At 42.4% G+C, this 23,933-nt stretch overlaps 1 protein-coding gene across 2 annotated transcripts; it reads right to left on the reverse strand.

The window, feature by feature from the left end:
* Positions 1 to 288: 288 nt before the first annotated feature.
* lpar1 (lysophosphatidic acid receptor 1) lies at positions 289 to 22,335 on the reverse strand. Of its 2 annotated transcripts, none has more exons than XM_058064083.2 (3): positions 22,073 to 22,335; positions 9,895 to 10,653; positions 289 to 1,510 (listed from the first exon to the last, which is right to left on the reverse strand). In XM_058064083.2, exons 2-3 carry the CDS (start codon positions 10,646 to 10,648, stop codon positions 1,194 to 1,196), a joined length of 1,071 nt encoding a protein of 356 aa, XP_057920066.2. In that variant the 5' UTR covers positions 10,649 to 10,653; positions 22,073 to 22,335; the 3' UTR covers positions 289 to 1,193. The 2 variants fall into 2 exon arrangements, with proteins under 2 accessions (XP_057920066.2, XP_057920065.2); XM_058064082.2 differs by lacking the exon at positions 22,073 to 22,335 and adding an exon at positions 15,538 to 15,612.
* Positions 22,336 to 23,933: the final 1,598 nt, after the last annotated feature.

Here is a 23,933-nt window from a genome sequence, read left to right on the forward strand (position 1 = left end):
ATGAATGTGAGTGTGAATGGTTGTTTGTCTATATGTGCCCTGTGATTGGCTGGTCCAGGGTGTACTAACCACCGCTTGCCCAAAGACAGCTGGGATAGGCTCCAGCACCCCCCACAACACTTGATAAGCGGTAGAAAATGAATGAATGAACGACAATTTGGTTTGTTGGCTGTATGCTGGCTACTGTGAGCTGACAGCAAACATAGCTAATGTACAGTATGTACAGTATGTACAGTATGTACAGTATGTAATACTATTCATACGTTCCAATGTTGGCGCCCTCATGGAGGAGCACGATGCATACAGTCCATTTAACAATGGTTCTCAAAACCAGACGAAAAATAAAGTGTGGTGTTGAACCATCATATAGATGAAGTAAACAATGACGTAAACGTGTAGAAAATGCTATTGTTTACATTATTTCCAGCTTCATAACACATATTGATTGGAATGGGGAAATGTGGGTCACAAATGATGTGGGGCGGCATGGCTCAGGTGGTAGAAGGTTGCTGGTTCAGTCCTCTGTGTCCATGTCGAGCAAGCATCTTTGGATGGCAGGATGCCGAACCCCAAGTTGGTCCTGATGCTGTGTCATCAGTAGGTGAAAGCACAGGTTTGGTTCCTGCTTCATGTAAAATGTTCCAAATCAGGAGGTGGGGTTATTTTTGTGTCCTGGATGGTTCCGCTTAGTGAGTCAACGTTTCATGAAGTCCCAAGCTGATGCTAAACCAGTGCAAGAGCAAGCCAGCTTTCTGTTCATTGGAAGTGGAAGAAGTGACTCGGCAGATGGGAATGTACCATTTTCATTCTTAGGTGGGGAGGGGGTGTAATTCAATGTTACATGTGACGTCCCTGCACAAACTGTTGTGAGTAGTTTTTCCATCATCTTGGAATAACCAAAACTTTGCACATGTAACAATGGGATATAAGATCAACTGGAGATTATTCGAGTTTCACAGATACTGACAGCAACACATTAAACGCAAATAAAAAATATGTCTTCAACAAAAATACTAACATCCTTTCGAAGTCCTTAAGATAATGCCTCCTCATCCTTCATCGTTAGCGTCCATCCGTGATCCATGGCTAAAACCATGTCCATTGTCATTCTGTAATCCATCTCATGTTCCTGTTCAGAGTCACTTGACCTTCTCATCTCCCAGTCATCTCTCACATGGAGTTTAACCCCCCTTTTATACCACTGAGTGTTCATTGTGGTGATGGTGGTGCAAGCCGCCACTGAGCACCGTGTGGTTGATGGACGACGCCGAACGGTCAGAGCCCTCCGCTGTCGTCCCGTTGACGTTCTCTTGCCTCTGGCAGCACAGGATCTGCCTGAAGGTGGCGCTCATCTCCTTGTCGCGATAGGAGTAGATGATGGGGTTCATGGCGGAGTTGAACTCAGCAAGAAGAAGGAAGAACTTTTCATAGGTGAGAACGTTGCAACTGGCACAGAAGACGTCCAGGAGGAGGATGACGAGCCCGGGGGTCCAGCAGATGATGAATGCACCTTTTGGAGACACAATAGAGAAGAAAAGTTGAACCGGCTGCTTCATTATATATCTGCTTCTAGAACATGTATCGGAAAACTGCTGGTTTGAAATCCTTCCTGCCCGAGCTGCAGCACGGGTGCTTGATGAAGACTTTCAGAAACTTGACTTTCACTAACTCACAGATAATTGACAAAGACTCAAGTTTCACTGAATCACGAATACACTACAAAGACGAGCGTTTCACTGACTCACAGGTACTTGACAAAGACTCGAGATTCATTGACTCATGGCCACTTGACCAAAATTTGAGTTTCAATGACTCATGGGTGCGCGACAAAGACTCAAGTTTCACTGACTCACGAGTACACTACCAAGACTTGCGGTTCACTGACTCACAAGTACACTACCAAGACTCAGGTTTCACTGACTCACGAGTACACTACCAAGACTTGCGGTTCACTGACTCACAAGTACACTACCAAGACTCGGGTTTCACTGACTCACGAGTACACTACCAAGACTTGCGGTTCACTGACTCACAAGTACACTACCAAGACTCAAGTTTCACTGAATCACGAATACACTACAAAGATGAGTGTTTCACTGACTCACAGGTACTTGACAAAGACTCGAGATTCATTGACTCATGGCCACTTGACCAAAATTTGAGTTTCAATGACTCATGGGTGCGCGACAAAGACTCAAGTTTCACTGACTCATGGGTGCGCGACAAAGACTCAAGTTTCACGAGTACACTACCAAGACTCAGGTTTCACTGACTCACGAGTAAACTACAAACACTTGCGGTTCACTGACTCACAAGTACACTACCAAGACTCAGGTTTCACTGACTCACGAGTACACTACCAAGACTTGCGGTTCACTGACTCACAAGTACACTACCAAGACTCAGGTTTCACTGACTCATGAGTACACTACCAAGACTTGCAGTTCACTGACTCACAAGTACACTACCAAGACTCGGGTTTCACTGACTCACGAGTACACTACCAAGACTTGCGGTTCACGGACTCACAAGTACACTACCAAGACTCGGGTTTCACTGACTCACGAGTACACTACCAAGACTTGCGGTTCACGGACTCACAAGTACACTACCAAGACTCGGGTTTCACTGACTCACGAGTAAACTACAACACTTGCGGTTCACTGACTCACAAGTACACTACCAAGACTCGGGTTTCACTGACTCATGGGTACTCAACAAAAACTTTTCCAACGTCAAAACAGATGAAATTATTTTTAAAATCACCTTTGAGAGTCTGAAATAGAGGATATATGTATACTTGTTTAATTAATAGAATCCTAAAATACAGGTGGATTAACTGCACAATTAATCATTCATCCATTGATTAATTGCTCTACAGCTCTGACTTCTTGACAATATCACATGTTTTAAATACAGACAAAGAAGTCGGTTTTGTAAATTTATTTGGCGCATGCATCTGCCGTCTCCAGACAGAACGTATGAAACCATCCTCACCACTGAAGCATTCCAAGCTCTTTTGGCGGGGAAATGTGACGGACAGCACAGTGCAGCGGCCTCTGAGTCATTCCTTGCGAATGTCAAGGTCAAGTGTCGTAAATGAAGTCAACAGAGGCCTTTGTCCAAACAACGACACAACTTCAGCACATTAATCTCTACAACAGCAACACAAAAAAAGTCTTGATGAGAAATGAGGACAGCCGAGCGTCTTGAAGAGCAGGCCTGTTATCTGTTGGGGTTTTGTAGGCAGCAGCTGCAGCTAAATGCTTGACCTCACATCCCAGAAATGCAGGCAGACTCTTTGGAGTTTGATAGTTGTCCAAAATGCTTTACACCCAAGCGGGAAAACTATGAAAAGTATTTCTCTCTCACCATCAGGACTATGCGACTATGCTCCATCACCACACCCAGCTGGACCAGCCAGTTGCACGTGGCGCGGACTCCTACTGTAGAAGAACACTACCAATAGCCCAAACAGTGAGCATCTATGTTGAAGTTTTCCCTCATGAGCGTCTTTCATTTCCGCTCTCCATCCAAGGGAATGTACCTGCTGGTGTTATACCATACTGCAGAACTGACAGTCCATTCCCTGAAGCAGTTTTTGAGGCCGGGGTAAACGAAACCCTCTTTCCTTGTCACTGCCTGAAATATGTCAACCGTGGGGGAAAGAAACTGGAGAAGCTGAGCAGTCTGCAGAGAAACGTAAACAAACAACTCCGCAGGAGTGGCTGGAAAATATTGAAATGTCTGGAAAACTATTGAGACATTTTCCAGGTCTTGTCGGGTAAAACAGGGGCATTGCGCTCGCCGTTACTTAACCACTTGTCCAGTGGAGGCTGAATCAGAACAGAACTGAATTTATAAGCTGGTCAATTAAAAACTTAATAAAAATAAAAATAACTTCTTTCAAAAATGATTTCCATGGAGTTCTGGGAGAAAAAACTACAAATAAAATGGACCCCATCATCCTATAAAGATTCACATGTGTAAAAACACAGACCAGCACTATATTACATAATCATGAATGGCACGAAAGCAGAGAGTCATTTGGCTCGCTGTGCTGCATGCTGAGCCCTACAGTCAACATTCTAATCACTCAAAGTTTGCTTACCAGAAAGGACCTCAGTCACGCACTATCAAGCCCTTTGTTAGATAATAAGTGACCCCCCCCCTTCCCAGTCTCTGGAACAGAACTGTTCCCCTTGTTTTGGATTAAGAACCAGGCCTCTTTCCTTCAACTTACTAAGCATAACTTGACACTAAATCCTGGCTAACTCATGTCGGCAGAAGCGCCGAGCCCGTTAGGCAACATAGTCAAATGTTAAGGGCCCAATCCAGTAAAATAGTAACTAAAATGGAACAAAAATTGAAAAAGTTTTTTGGACATCTGTGTTTGACTGTCTTCAATGGGTTTCCCCCCTACCGACCCTTAAACAGAATAAACTTACAATATTACTAGAATATTACTACTTTATCATGCTTAGTCATGCCTCACTTCCATCAATCACCCCCCCCAAACGTTTCTATTTTCTCCCTGTATATCTCTTGTGTGTTTATCTCCTATGATTTCCTAACCCGGTCATTATCTGAGGTCGTGACCGTGACGCCATTGAAACAAGGCATCCAGTAGAACCCATTATGTATACTTCTTAAATGGCTCTGTGGCTTCTCGTTTGTCCGCAGAAAGATTTCTTTTTCCTCTCCCTTTATCCACATCGCTCCTTGCACACACTGCAGATTAGATGAAAGTTCACATTGGGTAGCTAAGTGGTGAGAAGGCTTGATCAAGATGCTGGTGGTGTTAGCACGGTGACCTAACGCTTAAAGAAACAAGCCTTTGACTGCTAGCACAGCGGGTTTGTTGAAATGGCAATAAAGAATGTTTCTGCTCTGCTGTAATAAAAATACAGTCATGTGTCCAAAAAATGGGGTTAGCCAGCATTCACTACAACTTTTGTTGGGGTTTCTAATGTTGTATTTCTATTCTGGTCGCAGTTTTCAAAGCAGTGACATCACTGCAGTACTGTCGACTACTCGGTGAAGGACCTGCACCGGATACTTAATGACTTGATTTTGTTTGAATTTTGATATTCTTCACAAAACCGCAAATTTCATACACTCCATTAAAAATTCTTGATCAAATTTTCATTAGTGATTGGCAAAACCGTTCATTTCAGTGAACCGGATCATTCTGGTTCATTCAGTAAAAAGATACGTTCATTTCGGTAAATTGGTCGTTAGCCTGTGATCTCCCCCTGTGCATTGACCCGGTCAGATGTGTCGAGTCAGTCCGTTCACTCATGTTAACGTTCGTTCCGACTCAACACCGCAACAACGAACGTCATGAACGAACAGGTCAAAAGAACTAGTTTTGTGAACGGAATGAACGAGGTCAGTGTCGGTCAATCTCTCGGTCTCGGTCTTTCAGTCAGCTAACCCCACCCACAGAGCGAGGCGCGACGATAGGATAATACGGGCAAGCACGCAGATAGTCCCGCCTTGCAAAAGGAACGGTGAACTGACTCTCCAGCCAATCCAAGAAAAACATTTGCAACTGAACGGACTGAACGGGTATTTTAGGGGCGGTGACCTCGTTCATTCCGTTCACAAAAAAGAACAGATTCTTTTGACCTTTTTGTCCAACATTGCATATAACAAGTCAGTTTGTCCTTAGTGAGGATAAGCGGCATAAAAAAGGGGATGGATGGAAGTCAGTCACCAATGACTTTTACTTGGTTGAGCTGAGTTCTGGTTGGTTTTTGTTGTGGAGGAAAGCTGCTGGGATTTCTGGGAAAAAGTGTGTCGAAAATTTGAAACTATCCCTTTAAGGTTTTTAAACATATTTTTGTCAACCATGTATGAAGTACAGAGGCTTGCATCCAGGATAATCGTGGTTAATCTGGCTAAATCTTCATAATACGTCAGATATTCGTTGGAAATTCTCGTAAATAACAGCTCACAAGATCACGAAAAGCAAGCAAAGCCACAGAAAAACAATTTGTAAGGCGATCCGCTAATGACATGCGTCAAAGCGGACTACAGTGGTTGTAGCAAACCAGCACCTATCTCAACCTCAAACAGAATACATAAGGACGCTATTGTACATGATTAGAAAAGCCGTACAGTGTGTAGGAATTGTGTGCAGTTAGTATGTCATGTATGACACATACAACAACAGGTGACAGCGTGAGCTAAATACCAGACATGATTCCACACTGATGGTGGAATGGAGAAGTTCAGCTCTGATTGGCCCTCCTTTCAGTGGATGTGAAAAAAAACCAACGTTCCTCAGTGGTCATTCAGGCAAGGCTTGTGCACTGGTATGAGTTGGCGCTCCACAACGCCAGATGATGTGATCATGCGTCCAGCGCCAAGAGATTTTGTGATAATTCATTCACACAGAGCCTCTGCATGAGCCAACACCTGACGCACACGCCACACACACGGATCAAAAGGCCATGTTGGACAGAGCTCTTGACTCACTGAGGAGTGATGAAGAACGATCTCTGTTGGTGTCACTCAAAAAGCCTCAAGAAACACCAGCAGCTGAATGCACTCAGAACAAGAGTGTCCATTAGTGAAGTAGATTCCCACCCACTGTGGAGATTGTAGTAAGTGGCAAGTTCCATAATTCAATAAGGTGCTCTGAAAGCCCGTCTTTGCCACAAAGGGAATGACTGAATGATGTTTGGCAATTACATCGATCTCCATCATTCCAGGGCCACCGTATTCTATACCCCAGGGGTGGGCAAACTATTATATTGCATTTGTAAATAACTGTAAAATTGTTAATTTGTTAATACTTGGGTTGTATATATTGTTTATTTTTTAGATTGTGGATTTTGCACTGCTTAACTGATCCTGTACTCCATTGTACTGTTGTGCAATGCAAATTTCTCCACTGAGGGACTAATAAAGGAATGTCTTATCTGAACTTATCTTAAATACGGCCCGCACGTTCTTTCCAAAGTATGTCATTGAAACTTAACACACAACTTGGCATCATGGCTGGAACCAACATTTTGATGGTTTAGGTAGTGTAGCTGCCGCTGTCACTACATTTACAACAAGATTTTTTTGTTATTGTACACATTTATTTTGTTAAGAAATGTATTGTATTGTGAGTCATGTGACACAAATCGGAAGTACTGTGTGGTAACCGGAAGTACTGCATAGTAACCGGAAGTACTCTGTACTAAGAGAAGCGCATTGGAGAACAGAACAACGAGAGAGACAGACAGACAGACAGAGAGAGAGATTTACTGTATGTTCTACCATTGGTCCACCTGGCGAACAACTTTGTTTAAAAAACTATTGTATTGTATATTTATTGATTGTTTATGCAAATTGTATGTGATTGTTTGCCGTTTTCACGGTGTCTAACGATGTTTCACGATGCTTCAATGTCCTGCAATGGCGTGTGAATGCAATGAAGAGCAATAATTGCATCGAGGACATCGGTAAAAGAAGCGTGAACTCTTTACTGGACCAGGGTAGTTACAGGTAGCTTTTTAGGTACCTTGTTTATTTGATGTGGTCTGCTGTTTACAAAGTACTCCTGAAAAAAGGGACACAAGCACATATAGTAGCAGGTTGCATGACACTTTTACAGGTACAATATTTCCAGGTAGACTGTTAGAATTATATGTGTAAAATATATAGTCTGGCCCCCCGTCAATTTTGTTAAACCAAAGTGGCCCACGAGTCAGAATGTTTGCCCATCCCTGCTATACACAGTATTCCCTCCTTTGTCGAGGTGAATTGATTCCACTGTTCAGGTTGTCTTAGAAAATGTTTCACCCCTCCTCCCAGCAAGCTCGCAAGCAAACCAGTTAGCCTGGAATAGATTTCTTCTCAAAGTAAGATGCCAAAAAAATGTACCACTTCCACATGGAATGGGGGGAGGTTTTTTTCCTCTCTATCATGTCGGACATACCATGGCTGACTTCATGCAGTGTTAAGGTAATGTAATGTCTCATCCGTGTTTTGTGTCATTACTGCCAATTAGCATAGTAGCATGGATGGTTAGCTTATTGGATGCATGGATTGATGGATGGATGAATGGATTATAAAGAAATTTCTTACAACAGATGGTTTTCGAGAGGTTAGCGTCAAATACACGAGTCAGAGGAAAGCCTTCATTTTTCAGGGTACCTTGCAACAGCAAGATAATGAATGATTGAAAAAATGATTAAAATTGGATCAAAACTTGTTTTGTTCTCCAAGTGATACAATATGTTGAAATCCCTTGATGTTGGTGTGTGCGTAGAAAGCCATCTCTGCAGGAGGTACGAGCTCATCTGTGTGTAGTTAACCCAATCAAGTGTTTTGTGTTCCCATCATTGGACAAGAGCAGCTCCGGTGTCCCCACAGCTCGAAATGGAATGGGGTTGTGAAAGGGCACGTCTTCAGCACGTGTCTACGTTTATGTGTGTTTAAGTGCGTACAACCGGCGTGGACTATTACTTTGCCATTCTTTGATTGTCTCAAAGACAGAACTCCATCAGGGATGGCTTTACAGCATCCTGAAAGGAACAAGCCGGGAGGGCACCAGGGGAGCCACCATCATCTGGTCAGCAGATGGTAGAGGCTTGACAGGGAATCGCAGGGGGGGGGGGTTACCGTCAAGAACTCCTTAACCTTTTGCTCACAATGTGAATATCAGCAAAGGCAACTCTTCTTAAAAATAAAAAAAAAGCACTTCGCCATCAGACGTTTTGGAGTTGCTCTTTCTCCACATTGGCGTGAATTGATCTTTTATAAGTTTCAATTGGTAAACGGTGAGAGGGTTCGTCGTGGAACCTGTGCCAGGTCTTTATGGGAAGCTTTGATGAAGAACGTGTGATAGGGTGTGTCATCATAAAATTTCGCAGGAACTCTCAGTTGTTTAAAGAGTAAGTCAATCATCAGATGATGCAGATCAAAGTGAGCAAACCCTAGGCGTGAACACATCCTGGAAAACCAAGCGTATTTGAAGTTCCTGTCGCTTTGCAGGATAGTTTAACATGGAAAAACCACCGACTCCTTTATACCCTGCACTACTGTACATTGCTTGAGTCGATTGTGGAGTAAGGACAACAGTGGCAACAGGATGAGATAACACACCACATAGAAGACAAATCACATGGAATGCTCTGGCATGTTATGTCTAGGACCAACACATCCTGCTTCCAAGAACCAACAAGTTCTTTTCCCACACAATTTGCACATGCTACAAAATTCTAAACCGCCGGATTCACTTAAATCGTCTTCAAAGCGTATTACGCAATAGAAAAGCTCTGGAACCTTGCAAAATGAAAGACATACAGTATCTCTACGGACTGTTTAGACATAAAACTGTCAAGACTTCACACCCTGCTCTGCTGGAAGATAAAACAGGCACCGAGTGGAGTAGGGCCATGCTTACTCTGGTGGTTCTTGTATAAATAAATCACTTGGACGTAGAGTTTATCATATGTGGCGATGTTGGAGTTAGTCATATTCAGTACGTTCAGTAGCCCATTCCATACGCTGTGAAGTCTATTAGTATAGTTTGAGTGTTCATTCATTTTTTGACCATTTATCCTCCTTATTCATACCAGCTGAATTTGGGAAAAGGGTGGGGTACACCCTGGACTGGTTGCCAGTCAATCACATGACATACAGTATATACTAGACAACCATTCACACTGCCGTTATGAGTGTACAATTAGGATGTTGGTTTTGGACAGTCCTGTACATGATTTAAAAGAATATTCAGAGAACTAAACATCTTATATCTACTGCAATGACAAGAACATGGACTCCCATAATGCTTCCTTGCTACGTCTTCTTCATTGCCCTGCAAGTTCGACGGCCAGCCGTGCAGACAGAGACAGATCAGGAGGACAAGAACAAGAGAAGGAGTGTGCTTACCCAACACAATCGCCACGGTTTTCAGAAGCGACATCATTGTGTCTCGGTTGCGTCTCGGTCCGGAGCTGTGGCGTGACATCCTCATGGTCCTTTGGCGCACGTAGACAAAGATGTGGGCGTAGAGTGTCACCATAACAACAAATGTCACGAGGTTAAAGACGGCCCAGAAGACTAGGTAGGAGTTGCTGTAAAGTGGGGCCATGTTGGAGCAGGATTTAATACTGCAGATACAATTCCAGCCCACACTGGGGATGGCGCCCATGACTATGGACATGGTCCAGATGATGACAATCACCACCACCACGCGGCGGTTACTCATGCGCGTGTGCAGCTGCATGCGGAACACAGTGATGTGACGTTCGATGGCGATGGCAAGGAGGTTGGCCACCGACGCCGTCAGGCTCGTGTCGATCAAGCCTTGGCGCAGCAGCCATGTTGAAACAGTCAGTCGCCTTGTGTTTGGGCCCGTGTTGAACATCAAGTAGAAGTAGGCCAGTCCAGCAAAGAAGTCAGCAGCTGCCAGGTTAGCCATCAAGTAGTAGATGGGGAAGTGGAATCTCCGGTTGACATAGATGGCGATCATCACCAGGAGGTTGGCAAGCATGATGAAGATGCAGACCGTGATGCCAAGACCCATCACCAGGCGGCTGACTGTGTTCCAGTCTTTCGCTAGGTATTTGCCACTGCGGTTGTAGAAGAAGGCAATGCTTTCATTGTAGTAGCACTGTTCCTCCTCCATTATGGTGGCTTCCATGCTCTCTGAAAAGAAGAAGACACGGAGTCACTTATAAAATGTGTTTCCCTCATCTAACACCTCCTTGAAGAGGAGTGGACAACCACAGTGCAGCAACCTGGGACCAGATCCATCACTAGAGTCATTACCATGGTCGAAGGAACTAAAAATGAAGAAATCGTCAAAGTTAAAGTAAGTAAAGGTCCACAACAAAGCACATTAGGTTCATACATGTGACCTTGCGGTTCACAAATGTCAATCTGATTTGAGAACAGTTCAATGAAACGTAAAACAGACTCAGGCTCGTATTTCTGCACTGGACTTTACTGCAGATATCAGTGAAGGTCATCTGCATTGTAAGCAAAAGCCTGTTGTTGCGTGCAAAATTAACAATGTTCATGTTATTTTCTTGAATAATACCCCCCCTCCCCACACACGTCCACATTCTCTCACACCCATTGTTAATTGTTTTCATTCTTTCTGTCTTTAGAATGACTTCATCTATACCAGCGTCTCCAACTGTCATCACTATTAGCTATTTCAACTATTATTAGCTATGACAACTATTATTTGTGTTTGATTTATGGGACAGGCTAACCCGTCGTATATAATCCTTTTAAATTGTCTTTTCATAATATTATGATATTATGACTTTATTCCCATAATATTGTAACTTTTCCTCTAACCCAATTTTCTAAAAATGACAACTTTGCTTTGTTTCTTAGAATAATGTAGCTTTTTTCCCTGTACTATTTCAACTCTATGCTACTAAGATGAAAGTTAGTCAAGGGACGTTTATTTATGGGTCAAGTCCACACATTCTTCACATGAGGAAAATAACACTGGATAAGAGCGTAACAGCCGCTTAGTATACGTACAAGCTTTAAGAACAAGCAACACAGAACCCACATTGTCTACAAAGTCACAGTTTACAGCAAGTGTTGGTCACCAGCTGTGTATGTCTGTATGTGTTTGGAAGCACAAGCAGACACACAAGCTGTGTGAATAAACCCTGGTGTGATGTGAGGCTGAACCCACTTTTCCCCCCATCTGGTCCAGTTTAATGAGTCTTCCGGTTTAAACAAAAAAAAGGACATTAGACGCAACCGAGACAGCTAAGCAGCAGTAAGAGGACACTTTGAGTAAACGCACACACAGAATCCACAAGCACAAACAAACAATTCATGTTGCATTTGCAAGTGTATGTTGATGTAATAAGCTAAAACCCTCACAAAGGCCTCTGCCTCAAACATCCCAGACCGGAAACAGGACCTTGGGGCTGTTGAGACAAAAGGTGGCGACATTAGCAACAAAAAAATAATTAGTATATGAAGGGCGCATATCAATAAGTCGAAGCAATACGTTTAATTTAACCAGGGCTCGACAATAACGATGTACCGATGGCCCGGGGCAAGTTAAAACAAAATTCGGGCAAGTAAATCTAATCAGTGATATTCCCGTCGGGCAAGTGTACTTCGGCATGCCATACTGCCAAGAGTTTTTTTAAAAGCGGTTCTTGTTGGTTGTTGGTAAAACACGGACTGTGTAATTCCGGTGGTAATTTGCAAAGCAATCCTTGCAATGGACCAATCAGAATCGTTTATTTAAACCGCGGTCCGAAATCCACAGTCCGCGTTTTACCCACACCCGTTGTTCGCGATCAACCAATCAGCGATCGTTTGACTACGAAAACATCCATCATGGCGTCGCTGCCAACATCGTCTAATTCTGAAGGAAACAGCAAAAAGTGATGAACCTCTATCGTTGCATGGTTTTTATTTCCAAGGCAGCATGAAAAACAACTTACTGGCCTGTTGCAGACTTAACTAACTAGCTGGGGGCACGGCAACCGAACTTCTCCTTTTTTCCCTCTCGTTCCTCTTCTTTGGTCCCAAAACGCCCGCTCCAAGACCGCGAGCTGAACATGACTGCCCCCCAGCGTCCATGCATGAAACTACAGCCCGGAATACAACACACACGCAACGCTACAGTATTATTTATTTTATTATTTTATTTATTTGAGATTCTCATGTGATGCCACAAAAAATTACATGATATCATTATGGTAGTCTTTTCATTTTACATGGGGCAAGTAGTTCTCACCTTAAGGATTCCCCATGGGCAAGTCATTTTGGTTTTTAATGTACAGCCCTGCCACAACATAATTCCTGAATGGGACTTTTGCTCACACTGTACTTTTAAATCCAAATTTAGATCATTTATTAGCCTTAATCCAAGCCAAAGACAATACTGACCAATATACTGGCTGGGAATGTTGGCAGCGTACAACATCAAGGTCTTCTTCAAGGTCAGCCAAACGGCATGTGTGTTAGACATGACAACAGTAAGGACTTGTTTGTTTATACGTCTAATTCCCTGAGTTAAGCCAACCGGGAGCTTTGTCAGGAGAGTACGGGAATGTTTGTAAGTTATTTGCTGAATTAACAAATTTGATATGTTATTACTGTTGTTGCTTATTAAGTTGCTGCTCTTTTGTGTACCTAAATAAACGATAAAGATCATGTTAAACCTTACTTCACACCAAGCAAGTACAGGTTACACGTTGGTTGGATAATTCCAGTTCCAAGTACAAACTTCATCACTAATATTCACCCGGGCTCGAACCAGTGCTAGCCATCAAGCTAAAAGCTCAGGCTCCGACCAGGGTCCACAGACCCTGACCCTGACCACAGACGCTCAACTCAACGTCCAGCACGGGACCCTCACTCTCACCCCATGTTACCCGCCTGGTTCAGCCAGCCCGACGCTCCACTTGGGCCTGAACCAGTGTCCATAAAGTGAGAGTCAAAAGTGCTCAAGCTAAAAGCCTGGTCTCAAACCAGGGATCACAGAATTAGAGTCAATAGCCCTAGCCATCTACAGTAGCTACAGTAGCAGCCTGGCCTGTCAACTTGATGTCCGGCGTGACTCTTCAGGTGTCAGGGAGTGAGGTTTACCAACGTACTTTGGCACAGTTGCACGAGCTGGCATCTGTCACACTTCTCAATAAGGATGTACTAAGTTGACATATAAAATAATGGCATGCCAAAGATGCCAAAGGCAGGGGTAGACTTGCCACTCAGCAAAAACATGGGCAATCATGTAGGGCCCTGAACGTGCCAATGTTTTTGACAAATCAGAACTGACTAAATCAGTGGTCAATATTCAGGTCCCGAACCATTATTACGATGAACTTATTATTTCTCATACTTTCCTCAGCTTTGAAATAATATTACCCGCCCCTCATACAATTTGTATGTTCTGTGTCTCCATTGGCCATTAGAAGCCTTGCAGGGAGCGGCTGAGTGACAGCAGCGGTGCTAATGCCTCATAGATCCATAATAAGGTGCGGTCTATGCCAACTCCCTCAGATGAAAGGCCACGCTTTTTCGCTCGTCATCTGTGGTTCACAGCCATTAAGCATCTGTAGGGAGCAGTTAGCGTTTGGATGCCTGAGGCCAATCCTCAAAGTGAAAATGGAAGAGGAAGTGACATCTGAGTGCATATTCCCAACACTTTCAGTACATCCTGGGAGATACTGGCATTGTATTGCTAATGGTGTGTTTGCATGCAACACTTGCAGGGTGTTGTCCAAAAAGCTCAGACAACTACAGTACGTTGCTGAAGAGAAAAGCATTCGTGTACAAAATGATCTGAACCGTAGGTGTGAAAGACAGAACAAAATGCTCACTGTGCCCAAGTGTGTGTCGACACACTCTCTGCATGCTTGTTAGAAATGTGTGATAAAATCTTTGTGGGGAGAAAGAAGTGTGTGTGTGTGTTTGAGTCACAAGAGGCCATAATGAAAGGATGAAAGGACCACCCATCAACTCAAAAAATGAGGTCATGACTCACATCAGGACCCAAACTTACAAAATTGTACAACAAAATTCAGAGTTCTAAAATTTTCAGCAAAAATATTCTCATAATATCCTTCAAAAAAAAATGCGGGTTTCTAAGCACGGAAGCTTGTGGTCTGATGAGAACCGTAGAACCACAAATGAAAGCACAATGTTTTTCTTGAAAAAGGTCAGCGATTCGGCACGTCCAAATCTGAAACCATGGTTCTCCTTCGGTGGATTTCACCCTCCCGGTCGAGAGTGAGGTCTTACTACAGCTGCAGGTACTTCAAGTATATCAGGGTCGCTGTACTGGACCGTCGTGATTAAGGTCATGGGCTTTGGGTAATGACCGAAAGAATGAGATCGTGACCAGCTGGGACGAGGGAGGCCCCGGGGCAGACCAAGGATGCGCTGGAGGGATTATGACTCACAGCTGGCCTGGGAACGCCTTGGTGTCCTCCCGGAGGAACTGGAAGAGGGTTGGGAGTCTCGGGTTGGGATAGATGACCATGAAACTTAACTACTGATCCCACCAAAGCCATCTTGGATATGTATCAGTTGGCAAATCTGTGGGAAGTTATGCTTTGTTGAGTTTGGTGTGGAAACACATAATACTCAAACCTCAACCCCATCATATTTTGCAGCTGTACTGAATAAAAAAAGCATAGACTGTCTGTATAGGAAGAGAAAAGGAGACAGATACAATGTTGTCAATCGTTCTGTATGTGTTCTATAACCATGAACATCATAAGTCTCTATGTCAGCCTTTATTAAGTTTTATAATAGGGCGAGAAAGAGCAGAGTAGCATCACGTGCAGTCTGGTTTTTACTAATAATCACAGGCTTTATGAATTTCCAGAGTGAGCAAAATTTCCAGGATTTGTAGAACAGTTACACAGGAAAGGGATGCACATGTTGGACTTGGATCAGGTCTTTTAATTCGTCAGTGGAATTTTCTTGCAGATGCACCTTTGACTGCGAGTCTGATCCTCAAATTCCAACTCGGCCATGTTGATGTTAAGTGGATAATACACTGTTTGCATGACAAGTGTAACTGAGAAGACTTACCATATGTCTTCAATCTTTTCATTGACTCCCTTCACTGGTTCTCTTTTCCAACGCTTTGCAAGTTTATGCTCTGCTTTGTCTCGCCTTGCCCTTCCTTTTCAAAGACTCTCTCACTCAACACTATCATCTTCTTATTCCTTTGTCATTTTGAAAATAACAAGTTGGGACAATATAGACAGATTCTGATCATTGTGTGTCTCTTTTTTCCTTCCCAATAAGTAGCCCTGCATGAATGAGGTGTTCAAGCAAAAAAGTGTTCTGTGTGCTTTTCTTTAAAATTAAGGCTGCAAAAGAACCCAGCATGACGTCGAAAAAAAGTGCCACAACTTTGATAAAAACAAGGCAAGAAACTTTAACATAGGTTGCAGTGGGGACAGTTTGATGGGTACACCAAGTTAGCTGGGCTACTTTCATTTTTTGACATACTCCATATTTCCTTCAAATTGTTTAATATCTGACAAGTTAGGCTCTACTGTATCTTTCTCCTTGTGTCTCCTCATCTCCTACCACTTCTCTCCTGCTGCATTGCATCCCCCGCCCCCATTTGCGCAATGTGTGCATTGTTTCCACCCCCCCCCCCCCCCCATCCAGAAAGCAGAGAAATGGGGACATGTAACAACCCGGAATACACACAAAAAACATTCATTCTCTAACTTTCTCTTGAACCTAAAGCACGTAAAAAAACATATCCACACACACACACCCTCACACTCGCACATAGGCTCTGCTGAGTAGTGGCACAAGGGATGGATTGAGAGCTGGAGGTGAGTCATTCGTGACTGCAACCGTGACGGGATTCACAGCTCGTCAGCGTAAGAGCCCCCTAAATAGTTTTCTGAGCACACCACTACACGTGCCTCACTCCTGGAATGTAGTAAGAGAGAGTACGTTTATTGCCGTGGTAAAATCAGTGATTAGAAAGGCCGCCCTGGACTGGTCAAAGTCAATCACGGGGCGATTGTGAGCAGTAGTGCTTGAGGGGGTCAGCTATGTGACCCACTACACTAACAATTGATTAGGAAACAGAAAAAGGTATCGAAAGATGCAAAAAGAACATTTGTCCTTTCGAAACCCATAAGAAATAACCCAATCAATCCATTCTAGAACCCCTTAAAATATGAGGAAAAACTGGTTTGGGCACTTCCACGGAGTCATTTGTTATATGTACTGAACCTGAATCCTCCAAAAACCAGGGAGTGCAAAAACCAAGTGTATGATTACTTATTTATATAGCAAAACATTTCGCAGTTAGAGCATAGAAAACCTGTTCATAACTTTTAATTATTAGAGCCTGAACATGAAATAACACCCCTATAGTCACTTTTACAGTCCTATTATCCAATATGGTAGACAACAAAAAGTAAGCAATTTAATACACTAGCTTGAAGATTGAGTAGCAAGTAGCATGGGATTCATTCATTCATTCATTTTCTACCGCTTATCCTCACGAGGGTTGCAGGGGGTGCTGGAGCCTATCCCAGCTGTCTCGGGGCGAGAGGCGCCAGCCAATCACAGGGCACATATAGACAAACAACCATTCACACTCACATTCATACCTATGGACAATTTGGAGTGGCTAATTAACCTAGCATGTTTTTGGAATGTGGGAGGAAACCGGAGTACCCGGAGAAAACCCACGCATGCACAGGAGAACATGCAAACTCCACACAGATATGGCCGAGGGTGGGATTGAATTCGGGTCTCCTAGCTGTGAGGTCTGCGCGCTAACCACTCGTCCACCGTGCAGCCTGTGCAAAGGGATAGTATCTTAAAAAGTTCTCCAAGAAAACTGTTACTGTCTCACACTCTAAATGATGACATCAAAGAATTCTAACAGCTCAAGCAAGCAAGCAAGATTGTAGAAAAGGTTTCTGAAAATGAACAGTTGCTTCTGGTTTGTCCGATAGCCACTAAGAGCAATGTCGGATTTCCAAATAACATCCAGAATCATACATAAATTATAAAAGCCCTTTAATTTGCCTTTACGATTTTCCAAAGATAATATCTTGGAAACAGCCAAGTGACAGCTGAAGTGTACGACACACCCTTTCATTTAGCATTTCCAACAAAATGTGTAACTACGAATGAAATGAAGTTAAAAGCAACCTTTAATAATACAGCACTTATCTTTTATAACAGAATAAGCTTGGGCCGAGTGTGTTCAGACCTCCCTGTTTCATTTGTATCTCTCCAACAAACCACACCAGCGTGCATGCCACCCGCTCAAAAGTGTTTGTGTGGGAAGATTCTCAGAGATTCTTCACTGATTGGAAAAATGTGTGACAGCAGCTTAATCCCAAGAGGCTTTGAAATAACATCCATATTGCTGAGTGGAACCTTCCCAAACATTCTCCATTCTCTGTGTGCATTATCGGTGTATTTCATTTTCTTTGCATGCTTTGTCATACAATAGAGGGAAACAATCAACAAGCCTGCCATTGTTGTCCCATGACCCCACAACGTGATGGACTACAGCCAATAAAAAACAAGCCGTCTGTAAAATTGCCCCTAACAAAAACAACAAAGTTGTGCAATGCCATCGAACGTGGTCTCCACATAGTTTAAAAGGAAACACAACACAACAACACAACAATGTGCTATTCAAACCGGACAACACTCAGCATAAATGGGATTATTACTGTCACAAATCATTCATTCATTCATTCATTTTCTACCGCTTAACCTCACGAGGGTCGCGGGGGTGCTGGAGCCTATCCCAGCTGTCTTGGAGCGAGAGGCGGGGTACAGCCTGGACTGGTGGCCAGCCAATCACAGGGCACATATAGAGGCCTATGTGATTGCCTATGCCTATGCCTAACCACTCTTCCGCCATAGTCAGCCATCAAATTTAAAGATAAAAAAAAGGTTGTCTACAGGCTGAAGGTGTCCATGTTCTACCATGGGATATTTACACAGAGAAACACACTATAAACCTTGCAATGCCACGACTCCACAGTGCTGATGAGTGAGACATTTTTTGTCCTTCGGAGTTCAACTGCTGAGATCTTGTCCTCCTTACGGTGCCTCCACAAAGCTCACATTACATTAGCTTGTTTTCCCCAAGTCCATTTTAATACTGCATCACTGCTACCTAACAAGTCAATCGCAGGGCACACATACAGCAGATAAACACAGCCATTCATACTTTCATTTACATCATCATTGAGCGGGAACCAAGGCCCGGCTGGTTGCAAGAAAGTCAGTCCAACTACTACACTGTCGGTGACACAAATTCATTCCGATCAAGCGTGTGTGTCATTCACCATGTGTTGATAATACAGTGTTTCCATAGAATGAATACAAGAAAAATGATTTACAATTGCAAGATGCTGTGCAGAGCTGAGATGAATTATGGAGGATGTCTTAGGATTTTGTCTTGGGAGAGGAAAAAAGACAAAACACAGTATGATCGCTGGTGTATTCCCTCGATACAGACCACGACACTAATTGCCACTTCCAATGACAAACGGTCAAGGTTGGGTGCATTGTTTCCATTTTAAGTGGCTTCATTGTGAAAGCTCAGCATCTCCAGCTATTTTAACAACATTTGAGTTAAGATAAACACACTATGTGTCATCTTTCACTGCTGCATCAAGCCAGCAGAGTCCGAAAAAAAACCCAACACATTTATTAAAACTAAAAAAAATTTAAAACTTCCAATTTTCTACAAGAAAAGCTCTGATAAAACATTCCACTGTTCTCAAATATCTTACTTTTTATTTTTCTACACAAAATAAGATGAAAAATAAATAAATCAAGAATAAAGAAAATCAATCAATCAGTAATAAATAAATATAATAATAAAAACTTAAGAAAGCACATATAGTTGGTGGGTAGACAAATGATTTTTTTCATATTAAAATGAACAAAGCATTATTAGAGCCCTGTAGACATGACAAAACACGACTATAGTCACATTTATACTCTTTTTATTTACAACATATTGCGCAACTGCAGGGTCTTGAGACACATGCTAACTCGCAAACTAGAGAGCTAGCGACCTAAACTGTAGCCTTCAAGTTATTTCCTTTAAACTTAAATAGCCAAAAACTTACCACTTCCACACGGATAGGGAGGATAACTATTAACAGTTATTTAACCTTTAACATGAACATGAATCAAACGTAATAATTTTTTCTGGGTACATGATACCATACAGCATCCATATCAAACTTGCGCGGGCCGCACTGACATTAAACTTTCATATCAAGGCGGGGGCCTCAAACTAGTGTCCTGCGGGCCACATTTGGCCGGTGGGCCGTGTGTTTGAGACCCCTGCCCTACAGGCTGTTGGAAACAGAGTTGGAAAAAAGTTGTTTACTGGTGAAAAACACTGTTGCTTCCTGAAAATGAAAATATTTGTATACAGTAGATTGCAACCTTGCTTTTCATTATTAGTTAATTCGAAAAAGTTACGTTTTTGTTGATGCAGACTTCTCGGACATCTTTGCAAATTTTTTGGCCCCATGGCAGGTTATTTAGCATTCGCATAAAAAATACATGGAACAAATTCAGGGAACAATTTAAATAGTTTGATATGTGCGGTATTGTATGAAAACTACATTTTGGTGAAAATGTTCAACCAAAAACAAGGTTTGACTGCATATTATATAATATGCAAAATGACATGCTGTTTTGATACCGGATGTGCATATTCCTATGGGTGTTAAACTGTCTTTTTGCTACATTAGCAACCAAAATGCAGCTCGACTACCTGCATGAATGTGAAAGCAATGTGAACGTCAAAAAGAAGAATGGGTGGAATGCGAGTCTTTAGTCGAGGGGGAGGAGAAGACTTCTTGGAGTAATCACAACACAGATGTTTCAAAAAAGCCCCCCTCCCTCCCACTGTTTCCCCTCTTTTGACGTATGTCAGAGCTCATGTCAGGAACCATAAAACAGCCATCTTGAGACGAGACAATGGGAGTTTGCTTTGACCATGAGTGTCGGAAGTCACTGACACGAAACGCCACAATGTCACTTTTTTCTCTCTTAGAAAATGGATTTGCACTCCAGACAACGTTACCATTCTAATTTCCAAGTTCAAATAAGTCTGTGCAGCTTCTCTGGTTGCCAGGGAAACCAATCCTCCCCTCATGTTATGACCACTGGTGTGTGGTATCCATGACGACGCATTTTTATCCACTCAGGCAAACTAAAAGGGCATAACGGAGATGACATACCTTTTTATTTATGCATAGTCCAGCACATTAATTTTAAGGCCAAATTGCTGCATGGGACCCTATCGTCAATCAAGCATATTTTTACTTGTGTTTACAAGTTAATTAAATTGAAAATTAATATTAATTTATTAGTAAATGATCATTGTTTTGTGTTCGATCAGTTGAATACAACCTATTAGTAAAGAAAAGCTAATTTAAGCACATTGTTTTACTTATTCTTTGCCGAAATTAAGTATTTTCCTCTATGTTGCCACCTGCAGCATAGAGAAGGTATTACACCAATCAGCAGTAACAACTGAATGCTTAAAAGAATATCCCAAAGTATCTAATGCTAACATACAGGAGCAAATGCTCTAGCTAACAGCGTATAGAAGGGAATTATTCCACAGGCAACAAACCAATGTTGTGATTTTAGCGTGAAAGGAAGGTTGGGGAGGTGACGGTAATCTCCATAATTAAAACGGTTTGAAAAAGCTCTGACCCTCACCCCGAGCAGATACATGAGTGTTAAAGCTTTTCACACGCCGCCATTGCATCAAAGACCCCCTGAGGTTTGTGGTCATGGGTGGTAAGCACACATACGTAAAAAGCCATATATAGTCCCTGCAAATTAGCCCTCAACAGTTATTTCATTCATTGGAGACCTGGAGTGTCCAATGTCCAATGCAAAAAAAAAAAGAAAATGAAAACACGTGTTTTTTGTACAGTGAATTTCTAAATCCAAGCATCATTTCAACCCTTGGAGGGCTCCTGCCCTGGCTGCTCAGCACAATATGGCTCAGGTAAGTACAATATGAGTCACCTGTGTTGAAGATTAATGTGGAAAAAAAACACTAATACTATCACATTCATTCATTTTCTAGTGCTTATCCTCACAAGGGTCATTTTTTCTTAAAAAAAATGGAAACTATTCATAGAAAAGTAGTCAATGCAAAAGTGATGAACAATAAGGCCTTTTGGGTGACTAAGCAGCTACATCATTCTTGCTACACAGCTCTTCTTATTTCACTATGCAAAGTGATAGAAGACAAATTAAGAATATAAAAACATATTGAAGTTTACAACCCAAGAGCTGCCTGGGCTTCTGTTTGAATGATGAGTCTTCCTTGCGGTTCTTCCCTGGCAGGAAGTACGTACAAGCCCCCTTCTCGAACCTGCGCACAAACCCCCCAAATAACGGCGCACGATGCATTTGGACGCATCTGCAAATGTTATTTCCACCTCATGCTTCCCATGCACGTCTACGTGGCAGGTATGTAAAGATGCAAACAGATCAGCGCCAGATCAAAGTTCTTCATCTTTTTCTGAATTATTCAGTGTGTATAAAAAGTACATGCTTCTTGAATACTTACAATGTTTGTGTTGGTTTAGTTTGCTTCCCGGAGCGGCTCCTGGGTGTCCTATCCCAAAGTTTGATTCGGGAAAACCTGAAATTCCTCCCACGGAATGAATATGGACTTAGTTTGCGAGAATCTCCTGTCAAAGCGGCGAGGAGTCAAAATCCACAAACATGAAGTCAAGTAGTCGCATTTTATGTCCAAGCACACGAGAAACACTTGTTAATCCTCCTGAACATGACACTTTTCCTTCCCGCAGAAAGAAGTGTGATGCTCTGCCCTGCAGCGCTGGTGTCTGGCGCGCCTCTCTCTCTCCCTCTCTCTCTCTCTCTCTCCCTCTCCCTCGACCCCCTCTCTCCCGTCCTCGCGCGCGCGCGTGCGCGGCTGCTTCAGGGAAGGACCTTTGACTGCGCGTGACGTCACTGAACAGAATAACTCATGAGATAAAATGTTAATATAATAATTATGAGATAGGAACCACGATTCAATTATAATGTTATGATTATCATATGAAGTCAAAATTGCGCAATATTCATGAGATAAAAAGTCAAAATTACAAAATAGTCATAATTATGAGAAAATGTAAAAAGTCGTAATTAAAATCAGAATTATAAAAAGTCAAAATTACAAGATAAAAAGTTGCAACCATGAGATTACAATTGTCACAATTATGACATAAATCAAAATTATGAGACAAAAGGTTGAGATTATGAAATTAAAAAGACATAATTATGAGAGTGCAGGTGGCACATTCTTCACCGGAGCCTATACATTCACTTATAGCCAACACAATAAATTCAGCTGGGATAGGCTCCAGCACCCCTGTGACACTTGTGAGGATAAGCGGTAGAAAATGAATGAATTGTTGGCTGGTTGTTGCTAAGAACTCGCGAGGAACAATCACATTATAGTCATTCAATGACTCTGTTCATGATAAACCACATAATTAATGAAGAATCATCCCAAAATAAAGTAAAAAAAACTGAAAAGGAGAAACCCTAAGGCATGGCACAATGCTAGAGCAAGGTTTACCGAAACTAAGGGCCAAGCAAGAACTAAGCAGGATGCAAGCACAGCAAAAAAAAGGCAGTTGACAATAGATAGATAGATAGATAGATAGATAGACTCCCTTTATTGTCATTGCACAAAAACACAGTAGTGAAATTGCCAACGAAATGTCCTTGCCTGGCTCCCATATAATAACAGACACAAAAGAAGATAAGTAATAATAAATAATAGCAAAATAACAGCAAACTGGCCAGAGCATTTAAAGCAACCCAACAAGCAAGGCTCCACTACATATAGCATGTGCTGCAAACACCAGCTGGCTTAAGTTGTCCTAATTGCCAATCTCCCACAGGTTTTTCACTAACTTGTTAAAAGAAACAGGAAGAGAGTGCAGTGGTGCACTCACAGAACGAAAACGAAAATCCCAGAAGCCCAAAAGGCAGATTGTAATCCTTACCAATACCCTCCTACATATGATACAGAAAATATTTCCTTGTGTCTGACCATGCCGTCCCATTGATCCCAAAGTGGTCTCATACTCAAGTTCTCATGTTATGAGAAAGTATTTGCCGTAGGGATGTTTGCGTCTGCCAGGTCAGCACCATCTGTGAGCACTTACTGAGGTGTTTAACCTGCTGCTTCTCTTGTGTAATAAAGTGTTAAACACTGAACAATGTGCCATTCTCATTTGTCCCATAAAGATCGACATACCGCATGCATTGTTAAAAGTGCTGGTGCTGCCTCCCGAAATGTCAGCCCTAACTTTATCAGACAGATTACAAACTGACAAAACATTTTACTTTCATCAGACAGAACGTGTGCTCTTGTTTTAATATCTTGTGTTGTCTCATAAACTTTTGTGTCACTA

This window comes from Doryrhamphus excisus, linkage group LG10 (genome assembly GCF_037039965.1).
Source record: "Doryrhamphus excisus strain RoL-2023G ecotype Guam linkage group LG10, RoL_Dexc_Guam_v1.1, whole genome shotgun sequence".
Classification (NCBI taxonomy): domain Eukaryota; kingdom Metazoa; phylum Chordata; class Actinopteri; order Syngnathiformes; family Syngnathidae; genus Doryrhamphus; species Doryrhamphus excisus.